At 40.5% G+C, this 19,613-nt stretch overlaps 1 protein-coding gene across 6 annotated transcripts in view; it reads right to left on the bottom strand.

The window, feature by feature from the left end:
- Nucleotides 1–19,613, bottom strand: part of farp2 (FERM, RhoGEF and pleckstrin domain protein 2) — a 60,878-nt gene that overhangs the window by 10,135 nt on the left and 31,130 nt on the right. For 3 of the 6 annotated variants that reach the window (XM_066709114.1, XM_066709116.1, XM_066709119.1), the window contains exons 8-21: nucleotides 17,143–17,290; nucleotides 16,946–17,041; nucleotides 16,542–16,705; nucleotides 16,337–16,405; nucleotides 15,434–15,491; nucleotides 14,857–15,037; nucleotides 4,653–4,834; nucleotides 3,387–3,476; nucleotides 3,033–3,166; nucleotides 2,595–2,676; nucleotides 2,081–2,318; nucleotides 1,783–1,913; nucleotides 1,184–1,252; nucleotides 802–918 (exon numbers count right to left, since the gene is read on the bottom strand). In XM_066709114.1, the coding sequence (XP_066565211.1) occupies nucleotides 802–918; nucleotides 1,184–1,252; nucleotides 1,783–1,913; nucleotides 2,081–2,318; nucleotides 2,595–2,676; nucleotides 3,033–3,166; nucleotides 3,387–3,476; nucleotides 4,653–4,834; nucleotides 14,857–15,037; nucleotides 15,434–15,491; nucleotides 16,337–16,405; nucleotides 16,542–16,705; nucleotides 16,946–17,041; nucleotides 17,143–17,290 (1,759 nt within the window). Of the gene's footprint in view, nucleotides 1–221; nucleotides 243–801; nucleotides 919–1,183; nucleotides 1,253–1,782; nucleotides 1,914–2,080; nucleotides 2,319–2,594; nucleotides 2,677–3,032; nucleotides 3,167–3,386; nucleotides 3,477–4,652; nucleotides 4,835–14,856; nucleotides 15,038–15,433; nucleotides 15,492–16,336; nucleotides 16,406–16,541; nucleotides 16,706–16,945; nucleotides 17,042–17,142; nucleotides 17,291–19,613 lie in introns of all 6 variants that reach the window. The other 3 variants (XM_066709115.1, XM_066709117.1, XM_066709118.1) reach the window with 3 other exon arrangements.

Genomic DNA, 19,613 nt, shown 5'->3' with positions numbered 1-19,613 from the left:
AATTCACCATGTGGTCTTTGCAATCCATTCATGTTAGCTGCTGTAGTATTCAACTATAGAATAATGAAGGTGCCAGCTGTAGAGGAAGTGCTGAAATGGAGTGGAATTGGGGGGTGCAGGTTGAATAACTCAGCTCTAACAGCTATTGGCTGGTGATCTACACAAGCACAACATAGAGTAACTGTGTGAGTGTCCTGCATGAGGGTATCCTGGGTACTTACCGGGGCGTCCAGCACTATGAGCTGCAGGCAGGAGTGAAGCAGAGACAGGTAGGTTACTGCAGGAAACCCACTGACACACCCTCACTGGGGCTGCTCTATTGTCTGACCCATACCCAACATTTCCCTACAGGGGGCTACACAAATATCCCCTGTGTTTAATAGCTTTTAAAGGAAAGCTGCAACACATGCCATTGTGTGACAAGGCCCAGTTGGCTAGGCTGTCTGAAAATGAGATGAAATCAAAGTAATTTGGCAGGAAACGTCCATAACTTCCTTCACTTTTTTTTTTTTAAACTATGGCACAAACCTGCCTTATGTTGGTCATTTTCTTGGCATGCTTAAACAGAGAAAAGGACTATTTCTTGACAACAAACACCTCACAGTTGAGTGAATGGAAGGGGGATTTTAAGTATTTTTTTTATCTGGGAACAATCGCAAACATTCAAGCAGAGTATGTCTCACTGTTCTTTAAAAACAGAAGAAGTAAATGGGTTGTAAATGTCAGCCTTCTACATATTTGAGTTCAGGACCCACACAACTATCTCATCGGCATTAGCAGAAGATGGAGAAAGACACTCACAGGCTGACACGGCAGGCTGGTACTCACAATCATGCCATGCAGAGGCAGCTGGCCATGAACTTTGAACTGGTTGGTAGCTGTAACTCCTTTGCTGGTGTACAGAAGCATGTCTGAGAACTAGAAATAGAATGAAAGAGTTAATAACCCACAACCAAATATTATCAATTAAACAAAGCCTTTAGGTGTGAATTAAAAGATGGGCCATTGAGACAAGAAAAATGGTCTGTTTTCATGAAATTGCAGTCTTTTGTTTATTGCAGAACAAAAAAGAAAAAGCACAGATTCTGAGCTTATAGAAAGTGCTCTTAAAACCACTTGAATGCAAATAAGGATTCACTAGTTTCAATTGAAACCAGTCTTCGTGGGAATGGGAGATACATACCAGGAAAAACATCCTCTGCTGCAGCCCTTTCTTGGTGAGCTTGTACAGACAGCCCTCCCGAATAAACTCCTGGAAAGAAGAGAGAGGCAGATTACTCACACAAATCTATCCATCACACTCCCCCCGTCATGCCAACACACACCTCATCAGTCCATCACGAGCCACCCATCACTCCATCCAAAACATGGTTGCCAGTATCTAAATCAATCCCAGAACCTCATCCAGATTTCATGAAGGATCTAAGTCAGTCAGGTTTAACCACATAGTTGGTTAGTCTGCCAGTTAGTTTACTCCAGATCCCCAAGACAGATTTCCAGTCTTAATTGCACCTGTTCTTCATTTTCACTTTTCACAATTTAATTAAGCCTCCTTAATCATTTCCATGGGTGACTCTGAAATACCTTTGAACATTCTGAGTATTTCAATCAGCTTCTCAATCTCTGACATTCAAACCTACAGAGGATCAGCTCTAAGGGTCTGACATTAAGACTAAATCAATACAATACTCTTACTCACAAATTGTGTTAGGCAGCCCTGACTCCAGTCTTCATTGCTCACTGAGCAGGTAGGAGTGGAATCCCTGTCTGTTCTGTACTCACCCTGGCTGGGGCAATGAGGCTTTCAATGCCAATCAGGTCTCTCTGCAGCTCAGTCAGCTTCTGGAAGTTCTCCAGCCGGATCAGACTGCTCTGGAGCTGGGCTACCATCTCTGCCACCTCCTTCAGGGCCTCTGCAGGGGGGCCACAGGAATATGGTCAGGGTGTGGAGTGGGAAAGCAAGGTGCCATATTTCATAGCCTAGGCCAGCTCAATGGAAAGTTATACAGGATGAACTTCAAAGATGTTGCCTAGAAAACCTCTGAGCTGATGGGTGTGCAGACACTGTGGCTAGTCTCACCCTTGCAGTCATCGTGATCACGGTGGTTAGGGGGATAGTGCCTGCAGAGTCGTTCCAGAATGAGCTTGTAATGCATGAGGCGCTGTATTGGCTTGAGCAGGAAGGTGTTGAGGGGCAAGTAGCAGACCTTCTGCAGCTCAAACTCCTTGTATACGGTCTCCAGCTTCTTCAGCCGCTTGGTGGCCTTCTCCAGCTCGGTCAGCACTTCGTCGTGCTTCTGCAGGTAGCTGGTGAACTCCTGGAGAGGACAGCACACTCAGAGATGTCAAATGTCAAAAACTCACAGCACACCCAGCATCCAGCACAACTTCTCTTTGGCACATCTTCACCCTATCCACACAAAGTATTTGTTTTCTAATACTGCAATTTGGGGGTGGTGTGATACAATAGCAAACACAGAACTACTGTTGTGTTTTGTTCTGCTGGTCTGATGAGGATAATTTATCCCATGCAGTGCCATTATTACACAAGAAAGCCAGACAATTCCCCTTCACACATGGCATGACCACCTCACCTTCAGGGAACACATGTTCCTCAGCATAACATCACCAATCCTCTGGTAGTCCCCCTTCACGTGGGCATTAGATCGCCCCTCCCTGGAAACAGAGGCCAAGTACAACACTGAAATACACTGTGTGGTTAATCTTTTCTCTTCACTTATAATTCTCACTATAACCCTCGTTCCTACACAGGAGAGGTGAACACAAACAGGTTTCTTTCTTGCATATCCGCAGACAACAAAACTATACCCATTTACAATACACTGTTTCAGTTTGTGCCAGTAATACAATAAAGCAGATTTTTCCATCATAGCAAATTAGGGAAGGAATTAAATCCTCATCCCAGAAAAAAATTGGGGCCTCACAATCTTAATTATTTTTTAATCAGGTTTTAAACAGAAAACACTAGGTGAAATATATTTAGTTATTTACATAGACGGAAAAGCACTCACCAGAGAGCCAGCCTCTGGTCGATCTCCTTCAGGAAACCTCTGTGAAACTCATAAATGGGGTCAATGTTGGAGAAGAGAAGGGTCATCAGGCCTTCAGGCATGGCATTCTCCTTGATCACTGTACTGCGAAACCACTGTGGAGCACAGACACAATCAGGCACAGACACTGCAAAGCACAGACACTGCCATATACAGGCAACGTCAAGCACAGTTACAGATTCTCAAAAAAGATAAATACACAACATGTCCACTCCAACAGTAAATGACTCACTCTTCACCCCTGCAAGAACATCATCATAGGAACTGGTTTAAAGGGTCCAGAAGGTATCGTTTTAAAAACTGAGGGATACTCACGACAGTAATAACTTCCAGGTCCTTCAGGTAGGTCCTCTCTGTGGTCAGAATCTCTTTGGCAATGAAGTAGGCCTTGTCTGTTGGATACCTCTGAAACAATTATAGAGAGATGATATGTTACCATCAAACTCTCAAGCGCTTGCAGCGTCTGACTAAGTTTGGTGCGATCATAAGAAGTTATCAGGAGACCTGGGAGATCTACAGGCAAGGAAAAGTCTCTTGCAAAGCTGGTGTAAGACTAACACCCTTCCTCCCCTCCTTTCTTTATATTTATTCTTACTTATTGAATCTTTGTAATAGCCTTTTAACACATGGCTTGTCTCTTCATTATTGTTTATTCATAGGCAGGCCACCTATTATTTAAATACTGGCACACGGTCAATGTTTTAAAATTCATCAGGTTTTCCTTCTGACAAATCACCAGATTTATAGTAATGTAAACTATAGAAAACTAAACAAATACTCTATTACTGCGATGCGGATATTTTCATACACTGACACCACATTATAGGAATCTATATCTAACCCCAACCATTGATAAAATGTGTCCAATGAGAAAAACTCATAGCTTAGTTTCCTCATATAAATGTGCACTGACAGTTAGAGTTTGAGGCTGGCAGGAAGGCAGACAGGCAATGAGACTGAGATCCTGAGTCCAGGAAAGGAAACAAAGAGGCAGAAGGGTTGGAGTGAGGGTCTTTCAGGCAGAGGGGACATTGGTTGAGTCAGGGGCATGCAAAGGCAAGGTGGACGAGAGTTAGAATTAGAAAAGGAAAGAGTAAGACCTACCAGGATGAACTGAGAAAGGGTGGATTTGCCATGAAAAGTGTTAATATCAATTATATTTAGGATACTGAGAAACAATGTGGAACAAGTGTCAGTTATGGGTAGATCTGGGGAAGAGTGAAGGAAACAAAATTTAGATTTTGTTTACTAATACGAAAGGGCAAAAACTTTAATTACGGTGAGTGGTAAAGTATAAGGACTTTTGAGAATCAATGCACACTGCGTAAAAGACAGGTATGAGAACCTGTGCTGAAGATGTTAAGAGTAAAAGTAATAAATGGTAGGACTTAATGTAATGGTAGGTGCAATATAATTAATATAACTGGGTGAATAACAGACTGGCTGCTAGTTTGATGAAGTAGGACAAACTGGCACACGTTAGCAGTGGAACCCAGACGCCATCAGAGAAGGAGGTTAAAAGTGGGGTGGGATAAGCTGGGATGAGATAGGTTAGACATGGATGGGATGGGGACAGTGTACCTTCCTCCTGCCCTCCTCATCCTCCTCCAGCCTGGCACTGCCCACCTCGCTCAGGATGGGGCTCTGCAGGGGTGAGGGTGCCTGGCCCGGCAGGCTCAGAGTGGACATCTGGAAGGAGGGCGAGAGGCTCAGGGGACTCTTGATTGAGAAGGGCGAGAGCTGCGGACTGTCCATAGACACCCCTGTAGAAGGAAACACCAGACTGAGCACAGTGGGCACAGACACCACCACAATCTCTCAAATGCACACCAGGGTCTGTCTTAAAAAAAAAAAAAAAAAAACTTTTTGAATTGTATCTCCTATTATTTACATTGAACTAAATTAATGCTAGAATCTGTTACAGAACCATGCTTTCTGACTAACATTTCTCAACAGATAGTACTACAGGATTTATTAAACCAAATCAAATGATAGATTTTTCAGTGTGAGAAAACCAATTTGTAATCTACATTAATTTACAGAAGATTTTTTTTTAAAGGAATTTATCAAAACTCCTCCCTTAATAATAAGCCTTCACCCCCAGGCTTCTGCCTTGACAGAATCTGGCCCACTTCATTCAGTTTTTCCACGCTGACAGTGTCTACCCTGTGCTACATCTAAGCAGTTAAACTTGTGCATTTACTTTCCAAAAATAGAAAAAAAGGTGTAAAAAGAATGACTAATGTCCAAGAAAGAAAAATAAAATGAACATTGAAAGTGTGAAGTGAAATGCACCTGCTGAAATGATACATTTCCCCATAGCATTCATCTCTTGTTCATCATTATTAACAAAGCAGAAGTGAGAGGAGGAAATTAACGGAAAACAGCAAATAATTAAACTGGTTATAAGAGGGGGGAATAACAAAAAAAAGAGAAACATCGATATGGGTCAAAGAGAAGTACAGCAACAGTGTATTAAACTGGACATGAAAACCTTATCACTTAAGCATACTTTTCTAATCAATGTCAAACAAATTAAATCAAGTACATTTTACACAAAACTTTCTTTAACAAAAACTATTTAAAACATGAAGCTTTGGACATCTTTAGGGGTTAAGTGAAATGCATGTACTTAACCTACTGTAACTGCCAGTTTGTATTAATTAGAATGGTCTCCTTTTCAGAAACAGTCTCTAAAAAGAGGATTGGGGAAAATCAGTTGTTTCAAATATTCCACTGCTTCAAAAGTGGAAAACTTCACATCTTCTACAATACGTGGTCAATGGTCACTTATGCACGATTCCTGTTGTGATTTTTCCGAAACTAAACCTTAAAACCAGGAGTTAAAAATGTTCCTGCAGTGTGGTGTAAAACGTACACCTCTATCTGCACACACTTCCGGTGCTATAGGTAGGTCATCTGTAAATCCCACCTATTGTTTAAAAAAGGAACTGACTAGATTTGGTCGACATTTTAACGTTTGTTTTAGTATCGTAACACTGTCTTGTTATTTTTTGTAAAAATTGTTCATGTTTTCCATTATTGCAGTAGAGTAGTAAACAAATACATAGAAAACTAGTGATGGTGTGAATGAGAATTTGACCAAACAAAAAACAAAACACTGAAGTGTTTCACATACTAAAATGGAATAAACTCTCTCACTTCTGTAACAATTTCAGAAGATGATGATATTGTTTCAGAATTCGCTCAGTGCAAGTCAAGTGTTTTATGATGACTTGTAAGTATTTTAAATGGCAACTGGCCAGGATATAGACTGAACACAGAATACTAATCCACATAGGGAGCATAAAATGTCAAATGAAACCCACAATGCAAGCTGCAATGGCTCTCTGTTTGTCTGTAATTGGAATGTAAAACAGTTTCGCACTTCTCCCAAAAAAAAAAAAAAAAGGACAGTGGGGAAAAAAATTACAGAATAAAGGGAAGCAAGGGTCGCCCTGTGACCCGGAACTAATTCCTGGTAGCCGTTTATATGGAATGTTGTTGGCCTCTCTGCCCGAAAAGTGGTTTACAGTTTAACAGAATGGCCCTGCAGGGGGGACACTACTAGAGATAGGGTGCAAAGGTGGAAAACAGTTTCTGTGGAGAATGGGAGTGGAATGCTTTGGCCTGCTGCCTAAAAAAACAGAGCGCTCAGCTGGAATGGGGCTCTGGTATTTGGCACCGAAGCAAAGGCACTTCCAGACACTGCCGAAAGGATTTCCAGCACAGTGGTTCCCTTCCAGTGATCAGTAAGCACTCCCAATGAGCAATAAATCACTACATATGTGAATTGAGGTGAAAGACACACATGATGATGTCTGTCTGAATTCCAACATATACATGATATTTAGTCAAAAACGCCTCTCCTGGTTGTATAGTATCAATGGTCAATGACAGAAGTGATCTTGCAGCACAATCTAGAATCAAAGTGTAGTCTTCTTTGGGTTAAAGCAACTATGTGGTAAAATCAGTGTGATTTCATATTCACATTCTCATATTGACTATATGTGTGCACAAAGCAGGGAGCAGGTGAGCAGGAAACCAGCCCCTCACATTGCCCATGCAACTATAAACACACAAGGTTTCATATTGAATTGGAACAAATCCATATGAAATAATTACTCAAAGACCTGATGTGAGGGGGGATAAATCTCTCTCTACAATGGAGTTCAGTGTAAGAACCACAGTTTTCAATCCAAGGTTGGAACCATCTAATTGGAGATGAAAACCATATCGATTAAGGTGAAAATCCTACATACAGCATGATCTGAAAGATAAAAATACAGGTGTTCCTCTAGGATTTAGAATGGCTACTGAAAGGTGCATGAAAGCATCACCACCCAGCCAGGTCCTCTTCTCATCCAGACAGCCTACGCAACAGCTCCTCCTGGACTCGGTAGTCTTTACTCTGTAAGGGTCGCAGTGGCAAGACATTAATTCCTACTTTCCTATGCTTTCATTTGAATCCCCTGCAACCTCTGATACTGCCTTTGAACTCCTCACTGGTCCCAGGCCAACTGGTAAAACCAAAACAACCACAGAGGCTGCAATATATAAATAATTAAACAGGGAAAAATTAAAAATAGCTTCTGAATCCTGTTTCTGCCAGTCTTCATGACCACCAATGTAAAAGTGTTCGTTCTGTATCAGAAATTGTGAACTGCATCACCATTGCCCATCTCCTAGCTTTAATAAATATAAATTTATTAAAATTATTTGTGTATATGAACAGATTTTATTTTTAGCAACATTTGGTGATGGTTACATGTCAACATAAAGGAAAGTATGGCATTACACCACTGACTAAAAGTATGCAAGCTCAGAAAAGCAAGGATGGGAATTTTTAAAATAAACACCTTTCAAAGTCTAATTCTACAGGACGAAGCCTGTTCAATCGTTAATGCCTTCTATTTCCCAGTATGTTCCTTCTTTGATATGGCCACGTTAAACCAGATACTGTAATACATCAGACTGCTCCTTCCTTCGAACATACCCAGCCATTGTGGAATTAAAATCCAATGAAATAGCTTTCTCCAGTAATTAAAAACAAATACAAACATCCTAATCAAAATAAATATAAAATAAATTTAAAACAAGCATTTCTCTCAAAGTTACCCAAAATGTGATTATTTTTTATTTAAAGGAAAAAAAAAAAATACACAATAAGATCACACTGTTTTACACCTGTACCATACAATATACTGATATAGATAAATGCAGTTCCCGATTATTTGGGACTTTATTTAAAATTTAGATCACCTAGGACATTTCCACAGTTCTCAGAACAATTTATGAATATACCAAACACAAAGTTGACTAAATGAGGCAGGTATAGTGTGTGAGATCAAACTGCAAGAAAGAATCAAAGCAAGGTCTGTCAGAAGGCAAACTTAAGTAAAAGGTGAAATGGGCCTGCTAATCAGAGACCTCTAACCCCATGTCAGTTTATTTAAAACCTTCTTTTATATTCCCATTTAAAGAACATTACACCTCTTGACAGTATGAAGGGGGTGTCACTGACAGACGTGCTGTTGGTTCCTATACAGTCTTGGCATATGGGAGGACTCCAGCAGGTCGAATACAGTCCATACAGCATGGGTCACAGAGCAGCTGAGCTCTAATTAGTCACAGTAATGCCAGCAGGGAAAAAGATCAGCAAGAATTGTTGCGAGGATCTCACATCTTTGGCAGTTTAGGCATGGACATCTTTCCACAGTGCTTGACACGCTGCTGGAATGGTCTCTACACACAAGGAGTCAAGCTAGTCCATGTCTTCCTCTGAAATTAACCGATGCACATGTGGGACTGGGCTTTGTAACTGCTCTGTGAGAAGAAGGGAGAAGCATCCAGCATGATCGTCTCAGCTCCTTGATTGTGAGCATTCCTCATGGCTGGGCTTGCCTCTGTGTATGGAGTTTCCTCATACCGTCTTGAGTGTTTAAATAGTCCTGGTGGGTCAGAAAGTGGCAGTCCTCTTGCTTGTTAGTGTGCAAAGCGTGTTATCGGCATGTGCGACATCCTTGATTTGTTTAACGGACAATTTCCAATTACACATTTCAAACAAAAGTTTATTTTCTTTTAATTCGCCTCTGACGAGGCGTTGATTTGTGATGTAAATACACACCTGTGTGTATGAGCATCAATACTCATTAGTTTAACCCTTACACCTTGAATGCACAATGACTACCTTGCTTTGATCTTACTATCATGACAACAGTTTGACACGATTGCAGTTAAGAGTGAAAAAGCCAATGCAGTAGCCCCTTTCATATATGCAACACAGAAACAACAAAGCCGGCAGCAAAGGAGTCAATAAACATTTCACAGTAAGCATGCGTTTGAAATTAATGTCACAATCATCAAAACTTCACAAACCACCCTTCACAATTTGTAGATTACAGATTAACACAAGTCATTGTGTGCCTAATGAGGTTCTAGAAAATGTATCGTTTTCATACAAGAGCAAAGTCCTATATCCCTATATCCTGGTTTGAGTTTACTTCCCGTGAACACGTGGACTTTCAAGTGGACAGTGTCTTTGGTTTTTGATGTGACACAGGTGCAGTTATTCTTACCTTCTTTCCAACAGATGTGATGACTACCAGCACACACAGCTGTCCTTCAGATTATAGTATGGCATTACCCCACTCAGCATGCAACAAACTGATCTTAAACAGCATAGTCCTCATAACCACATCATCCACCTCAGTAATGTCAGACTATACTCATACCATCACTAAAACTGCCAGATGGCTAAAGCACACCTGACTTGACCTAACAAGGGGCAGTTTGTCAGACAATCTCATTACACATTGAAAGAGGACTGCATTGCTTTATACTACATGTAGAAAAACAGAGAAACTAACCAATATACCCATGGAGTTTTCAACACTGCAGATAAACACTTGTTTATCAGTTAGTTTCCTGTTGTTCTCTGTCGAGTTCACACTGTAGGTCTGCTCCGAGGGGCTCAGGGGGGCACCAGGACAGTGAGGGCAAGGAGATGCACTGGGGTGATGCCCCCTTGTGGTGAGGGTAGAGAGGCTCTGCACAAGCACCCGGCCCAACATGGGTTAGCTCAGATTCTGTCAGTTTGGTTTTCTTGTTTTTCTTCTCAAAATGACAATAATGAGAATGACTACCCTAAAATAAATGTTTTTAGTTATAGCCTTTAAAAAATAGCCTAAATCACTTCATTTCCTCATAATATTCATTTTTCCCCAAGAAACACATTGATAAATTTGCTTAGAAAAACCTACACAAGTAAATTATAAGTTATAAAATCTGTAAAAATGCATACAAAATGTATATTTGTAGACAACAGAAAATATACCACTAGTGAGCTTATATTTATATAAAAGCACAGATTCAAAGAAGGATGCGGTTCAGCAACAGCCCAGCAGGTGAAGTGCTCCACGGAGAAGGGCCATGGCTGCCACTGTCTTCTGAACTGCAGCAGTTTAAGACAGTCTGTTTTTGATAAGGCTTGCTGGGGAGAGGCTGTAACACGACATCAGCCAGGACTCGTGTTAAATGATGTTACTGACTATGAGATCAGGAGTCAGAATTAAATACATGTGGATCCCAGGATACCCAGCTTTGGCTATATATCTATAAGATAATAGATTACAATATAAAAGAGAAGACACCCTTTTCAGAGAAGAACAAAACCATAAATATCACTTCTCGGCAGAAATAATGTAATGGAGGAAGGAGCTCAGAGTTTACACAGGTGTCAGGCATTTATCCTAACGGAAAATTACATTGTGTTGCTCCGAATCCTCGAGTTGAAGAGGTATGAAATGAAGGGGTGACTGCTTAGTTTCACCGATGACAAATCCTAAAACGTTACTGAGGTGAGCAATGCTAAATGCAAGTGCGAATAAATTCACAGCACAAAACTTATTTCACATCAACATGAAAAGTGCAATTATTTATATCAAAGAAAAACAAAACAAAAAAGAATGGTCTAAAACCCACAGAACAAACAAAGGTTCCTAATGGCACAAAGAAAAAATAGGACAAAAGCAGGAAATATGCTAAGAAATAAACCTCATGAATTATAACACCTCACCACCACAAACCCTAAAAATGTTAAATGATGGAATTAAATACTGTTCAAGAGACACAGTTGCACCACTGTCAAGGAATCTTAAATCTACTTAATCTATACTCTGTACACCTGCCTTTACATCACAAACTCTCAGAATGTTATCCATTCTACTTTATGTTTCGGTCTGAATTCAAGTCAGTGCATTAAGTATATGGTAAATATGTGAATTAACCATTATAACAGCCTTTTCTGCCTATATATGAATATATAATTTGGTACTGTTCATTGAAATATACACGTTCAGATACTGAAGGCAAAAATTATACTGAAGAAACAACTGGTTTTTAGTTTTCCATTTGTAGAGAGTGTTTTAACTGAATGTTTTCAGTGATGAGTGTCTTGGTCAAATCTGATCATTGTACTTCTCACTAGAATAAATTACTATGTTGACTATAACCCTGCCTTCCCATTTCTGCCATTTTTAAGGCTACACTCCATTACTCCACCCTTGTGGTTATTTCCTCTGCAGTTAAATCCATACTGAACACTCTGCAGTAAACATCTGCAGTAACCACCTTTCCCTAAACTCAGTTTCCTAGTGAACTTAATCTCTCTTCCAGCATTCCTCAAGCTTAATGTGTTGCTTATTATAATTCTCTTCTGTCCCTTATATATCACCCTTACCGGTACTAAGCGAGTGGTTAACATGTCCTGGATGACAATGGATTTGGATATTACGATTATTCTGGTGTTGGATCAGAGAGGAAAGAAACTTGTCAATTTACTGTTTGTGCATAACACTAAAGCACCCTCTCATTAAATGTACAATAATAAATTAATGTACTTAAATGTTCTGCTCTGTTACAGAACGGGGACAAAAATGAAACTATGTGGCCATGTTTCAATCAGTAGTCCTGATCTAACTTTCCGAGCTTCCTAGGTCCATCTCACTCAAACTTATTCATGCAAAGTGCCACAAACAATCAATTGTCATTGCCTTTAGAAGTACAACTCATCCATACAAAAGTGTGCTAGAGCTAAATGGTCAGCTACATCAATCCCACCCTCACAATAAATGCAGAACACTGGAATATACTTCAAAGCAATATCTAGACACGAATTGGTGCAGATTAGCATAGCAGATGCCCTACCAACATTCAAGGAGGTCCATGAAGAACAAATACATACCTTTGAGTTCAAAGCAGATGGAAGTGCAACAAACAGGAAAAGCTATTCAAACAAGAATATTCAGCAAGTCTTGGGCTACATACACATTACCTGAAAGGCTGCTTTTTTCCCCACCGGGTGCAGTGGAAATAGCTTTTTCTGATCTCAGAAGCTGGATAGGCCTGGGCCTAGCCAGGAGAGCAAAAGAACATAGCCAAGTAAAACTATGCTGTAAGAAGCACTACACACCAGAGGATGGCACTCTTTCCTCTGCATCACAAAATGTAGCAAAGCCTCAAAGAGTGATAAAGGGATATTGCACAGCAGGAGACGTCAACTTACAGATAAGAAGCTTTCATCCAACCTGCTCTATGGCTGAAAACACTCTAGAGGAATTCTTTAAGAGGAGAGGGGTGCCTAACCCATAAACAAATGTGAAGAAGGATAACAAAAGTAGACCTGTATAGATTCAAAATTCCCCATTTCATTCCTGAATAAAAACTATTTTAGTGGCCAGGTTGTTGTTCTATGATCAAGTGTATAATTACTGCTTTGGGTATTGATGTCAAAGGTGAATAAAACATGAGAAATTGAAGATATTTCAGGGAAATTAATACATTTGTTAAATTAAAACGGATCTAGACTTGAACCAGAGAATACAAATATGTAAATAACTGGTTTAAAAAAAACTAGTGGTATGGAATGGAGAAAGAAGCTCAGTTAGATTATACATTGATACATATAAATAAAGAACAATACCATTTGGCACAATGGCAAAATAGCTGGTTGGCACTTCCAATAAAGAAAGAGTATTATAAAAAATTATTAAAAGATACAATCATAAGTGTGCACAGAACGTAGGCTTTGACAATCAATTGTCACATATAAAATATTTTCCTTACAACTCCTATTCAACTTCCAACACTATAACAACCCTATGTAGATACTAACAGAAGATGTACGTACAAACGTGTACAAGCGCAGTCAGTTTATTAGTACCAAGTACTAAATAAAAAATGCAAAACAAATGTCACTGATAGAGAAGCAAATATATTTGCCTGTGTTTTGTCCTATCAAAGACTTTAAACAGGTTCTAATTTACAAAGTCAAACTTCACACTGCTGCCCCATATCTGCTCAGATAAGCCACCGTAAAAAAGTAAAAAAAAAACCAAATACACGATATTTGATATTCTATTCTTTCTTACATCACATAACCAAAGGCAGTCACGGTTAAAAAGCTGTCATGTCACAGCCCTTTCCACTTTTCACAGGATTTAAATCGGTAATATGAAGCATATATAGGTTGATTGGATAACCTGTTCTTTACAGACATTCCTCTCCTTACAAAGCAGTGAATAAAACAGTTACCTCTCCCTGTCTTCAAGACCATTCACACTACACACCAGGCAATTTAAGGTTATTGTTCAACTGCATTTGCAGCAAACCGATTTTTGTAACAAGCTGAAAAGCTGGAGATGACAAAGAAATAAAATGAGTAGTACTGAAGAGAGGAGTGAATTAAACATGGATGCTTTTGTAAAAAATCTACTTCTAGAACACAGACATTATTTAACCCTTTTATTGTGATGGATCATTAATTGAACTGCATGGAGTCTATTGTGAGCAGGTCTTACTTCTGCAGTGCCAGAGTTCTACAGGTTGATGTGGGTGATGCCAGGTGGGTCACCAGCCCCCAGCTCCCGCAGGCTGTGGCACTCCAGGAGGAAGTCTTCTACATTAGGCGTATTGGCCAACGGGTTACTATAGAAGAGGTTGTGATCAGGGGGCAGGCCACTGTCAGAGCCCCAGTCAGAGTCTGAGTCACTACTGCCACTGGAGCCCTCGGTGGCTGTTGGGGGGCAGCTCAGCTGCTCTAGCTGGTCCACGAGTTCACTGAACTGCACAGCTGAGCTGGATTCTGAGCGCACGGAGTATGCTGGGAAATTCACCATGGAGCTGGCCTCCGATTGGTTCTCAGAGCCAGGAAGCTTCAGGGAGGAGGAGTCAGGGCCACCTAGCCCGAGGGAAATTGAGTCAATGGTAGAGTTAAGAGCCATGTTATCCAGGGAGCTGCACTCCGAGCGGTTATTAGCAAGGGAACTGGTCTCCGAGCAACCCACCCCTCCCTCAGAGAAGGGAATTGGGTTGACATTCATATGTTGCAGTCCAGGGAAGTAGCCACTGGCCTCCCCCTCACCATACCCAAACTCAAAGCCCTTACCCCTGTACCCATAAATGTACGCTTCTGCACCTCCGCCAAAAAAGGAGATTTCTGCAGGGTCATCATCTATAAACTCTTCTGTGAGCTGCAGCTGTGTGCTGCCCAGGGGGAACACTGGAATCTGCCTGGCAGGCACGTGTCCTACATTAAAATCCTGACTTGGGAGGAATATCTCTGGTACTCGTCCCCCTACCCCAACAACATCCCGCCCGCCCCCTTTCCCTTCCTCCTGCTCATAATCATCATTGCCATTTTGGGAGGGATGTGGGGTGGAAGTGCTACTCTCTACATACACACACAAGGGGCTGCAGTCTCCTGCTGCCCGGTTACAACTGGCACCTTGAAAGGCGTAGTGGGGTGGGGGGGCAGCCTTGGTGGAATCCTCCCTCGGGGGGCTGGGTGGACGGGCAGGCTGTGGTTCAGTCTGTGGGGGAGTGCTGATGGCGTGCAGTGATTGGAAGGAGATAGTAGCTGAAGAAGGGGAGCCAGGAACCCTGAGGCTCTCATTGAAGGACAGACTCTGCAAGAAAGGAAAACAAAAAACAAAAAAAGAGGGAGCTCAGTTCTGCAACAGGGAGAAGTGCTTGATCATACTTGCCTTCAGAGGAAAATGTAACAAACAAACAACACTTACGGTTTTAGAAGAGCTGTGGTCACAAATTCTAATCTATATTAGAAACAATATGCGTGCCTTGGCTTATAAGTTACTTTCAAAGGTCAAAAGTCTTTAGGCAAATTCTCTCGAAGTAATGTCCCTTCCTACTATATCAGAGAAAAGACAATTAGCAAGGTCATTTTTTTTCTCAATCCAGGTCTTTTAAGTCTTGAAAGGAAACTTGAATTATAAAACTATTCTTCGGTGTGTCAATAAATCTATAGCTTAAAGACAAATACTGCAGCTGCCAACTACACTGACCTGTTTTGGCACATCAGGAGCCAGTGAGCGGGTGGACATACGGACTCTGCTGTTTCTCCTGCAACGCAGAAAGAACAGTGTTATACACACACAAACCACACAATCAACATTTACGGCATTGCAACAACTAAGCCTTGTAACTTGAGGAGAAGACAATACAATCTACCGATATAATCTCCTGCTGTGGAAGTTTATTACTACAACAGTTAAGGATGTGTAAGGATGATGATTTTTTTTCATTTTAACCTGTTTTTCTTCTACTGAGAAAGATGGTACTACTGAATTAAGGCACAGAATACTATAATCATGTTGTTTGCAGTGGCTCAAATAAGAATGAGGTCAGTTGTTGCATATCTAGATTAAAGTGAACATGAATAGAAAATAGTTTACTGGCTTAACAGTAAAAAGTGGAATTAAATGTTTCAAGTGATATACAGTGTGAAAAAATAATACTTGGCCACATGCAATATTTATTAGTCAATTTGATTTGTTATAGTTTTTCAAAATAAAAAGCAATACAAAGCTATTTATTTACCACAACGTTACAAAAGTACTCAAGCTACCACAAGAAAGTATAAGTAATTGGGAGCACTGTTTAGGCTGCTGCAGAAAGGTTTAAATTAGGTAGCTAAGATTTTTCACTGGGGGTGAAAAAAGTAAGCTATATAATTTAAAGGAGTCTGATTTCTTGGCATGAAGTTTAACTCACCGATCAAGAAAATCACAAACAAACAAGGATGAACTGGAAAGAATGTCTGAGGAAGCATGGGAGAATACTCCTACTAACTGTGCTAGAAATGCATAGCTGGCACACCGCACAATGGATTTCTTCAGTGAGAAAGGACCTGACTCTTGTTTTGTATTCAAATTTCCATAGTCCACACTCCACACCCCACTGCTCACCTCTGGTAGGGTGTTCTTCGAGCCCCACTGTCCTTCACATACTCTACCAGCTGCTTCTGTGTCCTCCCACTGTAACACACATACACACACACACATAGCAAGCAATGTCAAGTAATAGTCACACAAAAATGATAAAACATTGTTCTCTGCAGTTGAAATACCGGGTTGGCACGGATGGGAACGGGAGGGGTAACTCTCACAGTACCTGTATCTGAAGGAGGAGCCCCTGCTGAAGAGAATGGCTTTGGACTTGGGCTTTGGCTGGTCAAACAGACGGAAGAAAGTGTGGTACTCCACGCAGTTCTTCCAGAACACCTTACACTGGTCCCGGCTGGACATCAGGAACTCCAGCGTGTCCTGGTGGGGGCCCTGAAAACACGTGGCAGGGAGTACATCCTTCAGTAGAACCGTGTGACAAAGTTTTGAAGGTCTGCATATGAAACTAATTCCGTTTCCATAATAATACTTTTAGTTATATAATGAGTCCATATCATCATGATTTTCTTGGATAAGGTATCTCTAACACCACTACTCATTCAGACTACCAGCTGTCCTGCCCTCATTGTCATGTCAAACTGCTCCAGTCAAGTCCAGTCTTTCAATACCTACATGAACCTCAGGGTGAAGCTTGATCAGGAACCTCTTTCTCTTGAAGCTCAGTTTGCGAATCTTGGACCAGTTGAAGGTGTTTATCTTTGTTGTACCCTAAAATAAAGACAAATAAAAATAAAATAATGGTGGAGCACTTTAACCATGGCAATCAAGACAGATTAAAAGACAGAGGTCACCTGCAGGGCACAGCCTACCTGGAAGACCTGCAGCCCCATGTGAGCCACGGCCAGGTTGATTTTGGTGCCCTCGCGGTCTGCGGCAGGGTGAAAGCGCACACCATACATCTCCAGCTTGCGAGCGATCTCCAGCACCTGAAAGTCGGACTCTGCTGGAGTCTGGCCCCTGGAAGCAACAGAAGCGAGGGTAAGTAAGAGGGCTGAGCCTCACATACTAAACAGTATCAAGCAAGAATACTGAATGACAGTTCTCACAGAAATTCAAGTGTGTTCAAACATGCTTTACACAGATCTCATTCCATTTTTTTTTCTTTAACCTGTGTGAATGACTAGTGTATAGCTTTAGGCTGTATGCTCCACCTTATTTTAGCGATCTTAGCTTTAAGTACGTCTCCTCCTTTCACTCATATTATCCCAGGAATATTCAATTAAATATGGTAATTGTCTAAATTATGCAGGCACTGTGACAAGCCTACTGTTATGTTATCACAGTCTAATGCAAATATCAATTTAGAATAAGTAAAATTTACTGAATGCTTTATTTGGCTTTTTACATTAATTTGCCCTATGAGTGCTCTGCAATAAGAGACCGATCATTCATCCATTTGTTAGTATTATGACCCTTTCAGTGGCCTGTGTGCAATCCAGAGATCTGATTGTATCCCTTCTTAAATGTTAAGAAAACTTTAGTGTGATTATAGCTGGACATATCATGTACAGAGAAGAAAACCCATCAAATCTTTCAATGTTTTCTCTCTGTAAAACTAATCTTGGTATTTCTGGATGCTTCCCAGATCATCACTGCATTCTAATTTTACTCATCCTTTAAGCACAGAAATCTCCTTATGGCCCTCCCAGGCACTGCTGCCCGTAGGGCTAATAAAACAGCTTGAGCTACGGATTAGAGTCCAGACTAGGAACTCGGCAAAAACTCATCGTCAGCCAGGATGGATTAATGTACATTCCCAGCAAGGACATTCTCATAACCGCCCAGCTGGGGCAATGGGTACTTTCACCCAAAGACATTCAACAGCAATGCCCATACGCAAATTGTTACCAAAAGCACGGAGGCATTTTTGGAGACACCAAGGCTAAACGTATAATTATTCATTTGTCATATATCAAAGCTCGAGTGTAGCTACAGTGAGCAAATGCTAGAATCAGGTCAACATTTTATTATAATTCTACCTGGATATCCAAGTCAAGCTATGGTATTAATACTTGCAGTGTCTTAGCACAATTCCTGTGGATTATCCAATCTCTGCTCTGCAAACTGAGATGGTACCCCAAACCTCTTAACAGCACATATAATGAAGGAAGTGCACTAGTTATTGCCTGATAGGGAAACATGACGGGTCATTCACTAAAAGGTCTCCTATGAGTAATAAGTCAGTGACACTGTAAACTTCCAGCTTCTTTTGTATGCATTACAAAATACATTTTAACCTTCTAAACAAGCCTGAAGAAGCCTGATTCATTACATTGGATTCCTAGTAAAGCTGAATGCAGTCATTTTCTGTCTCTATACCAGAATTAATAAGTGGAAAATCCCCTTATTAAAAAAAAGTAATGCTATGCATTAATAGCATGGTATGCCAACCAAAAATGTAAACGTCTCCATTACAGAATTAGATTAAAATGATAGTAAAACTGGCACGTGCATTTTTTTTTTTTTTTATGTCTTTCAGGAATGACCTTCAATGGCATTTTGAAGAGACATCTGAAAGGGAGATAAAAAAAAAAAATTAAAAGTCAGACCTGTCTCATAGGTTTAACCCCAAAAGCAATGAGCAATGTGTCCATTTTACAGTGCATTGAACAATGAATTTGGGTTATGAAATTACTCAATGAAACAACTAAAAAACTAAATCTACTTTGTTACTATTAAAATAATGGCTTTTAACACCACACATCAAATTTCAAATGCTAACAAAACAAGGTTCTGGACCTACAGTGCAGAATTCTTCCAGTCTGCTCCAGCCAGTGACCACAAACACTTTAAATTCTCAGCACCATGGTTGCTAACTGGTATTTTGTTATCCAAAAGATAAGTCAATGTACTGCAGTGTCCTACAAGAAAGCCAACTGTACACACACAGATGTCAAGGAAACATAATACTGCAAATTAAACAATCAGGCAAGTCATTACCTTGACATGTAACAGTCTGCAAAGTTAGATTACATGTATCTTACAAACATTTACAAACTGTGGGAGTTTCAAGTTGTCTACTGGTTTCACCGAAAGAGCTCTAAGTGATAGAGCTGAACATGGCTGACTGTGAAAACTGACATGGCTTAAATCAAGCCAGGCAATCCAAAAATATCTTGAAGATCTTGATCTGGGTATTAATTAATGGAGTACCAACAGACACAAGATCTACATTTTATCAATGTTGTCCTCTGAACAAGTACACAAATCACAATAAGAGGAGGCTTATTATTCTGTTTATCACATCACAATCGTTTGTTTGTGCTTAAACCAACCTGAT

The sequence above is a fragment of the Amia ocellicauda genome, chromosome 7, assembly GCF_036373705.1.
Source record: "Amia ocellicauda isolate fAmiCal2 chromosome 7, fAmiCal2.hap1, whole genome shotgun sequence".
Classification (NCBI taxonomy): Eukaryota; Metazoa; Chordata; class Actinopteri; order Amiiformes; family Amiidae; genus Amia; species Amia ocellicauda.
Note: the sequence above shows the minus strand (reverse complement) of the source record. Positions and strands in the feature narration are given on the sequence as shown.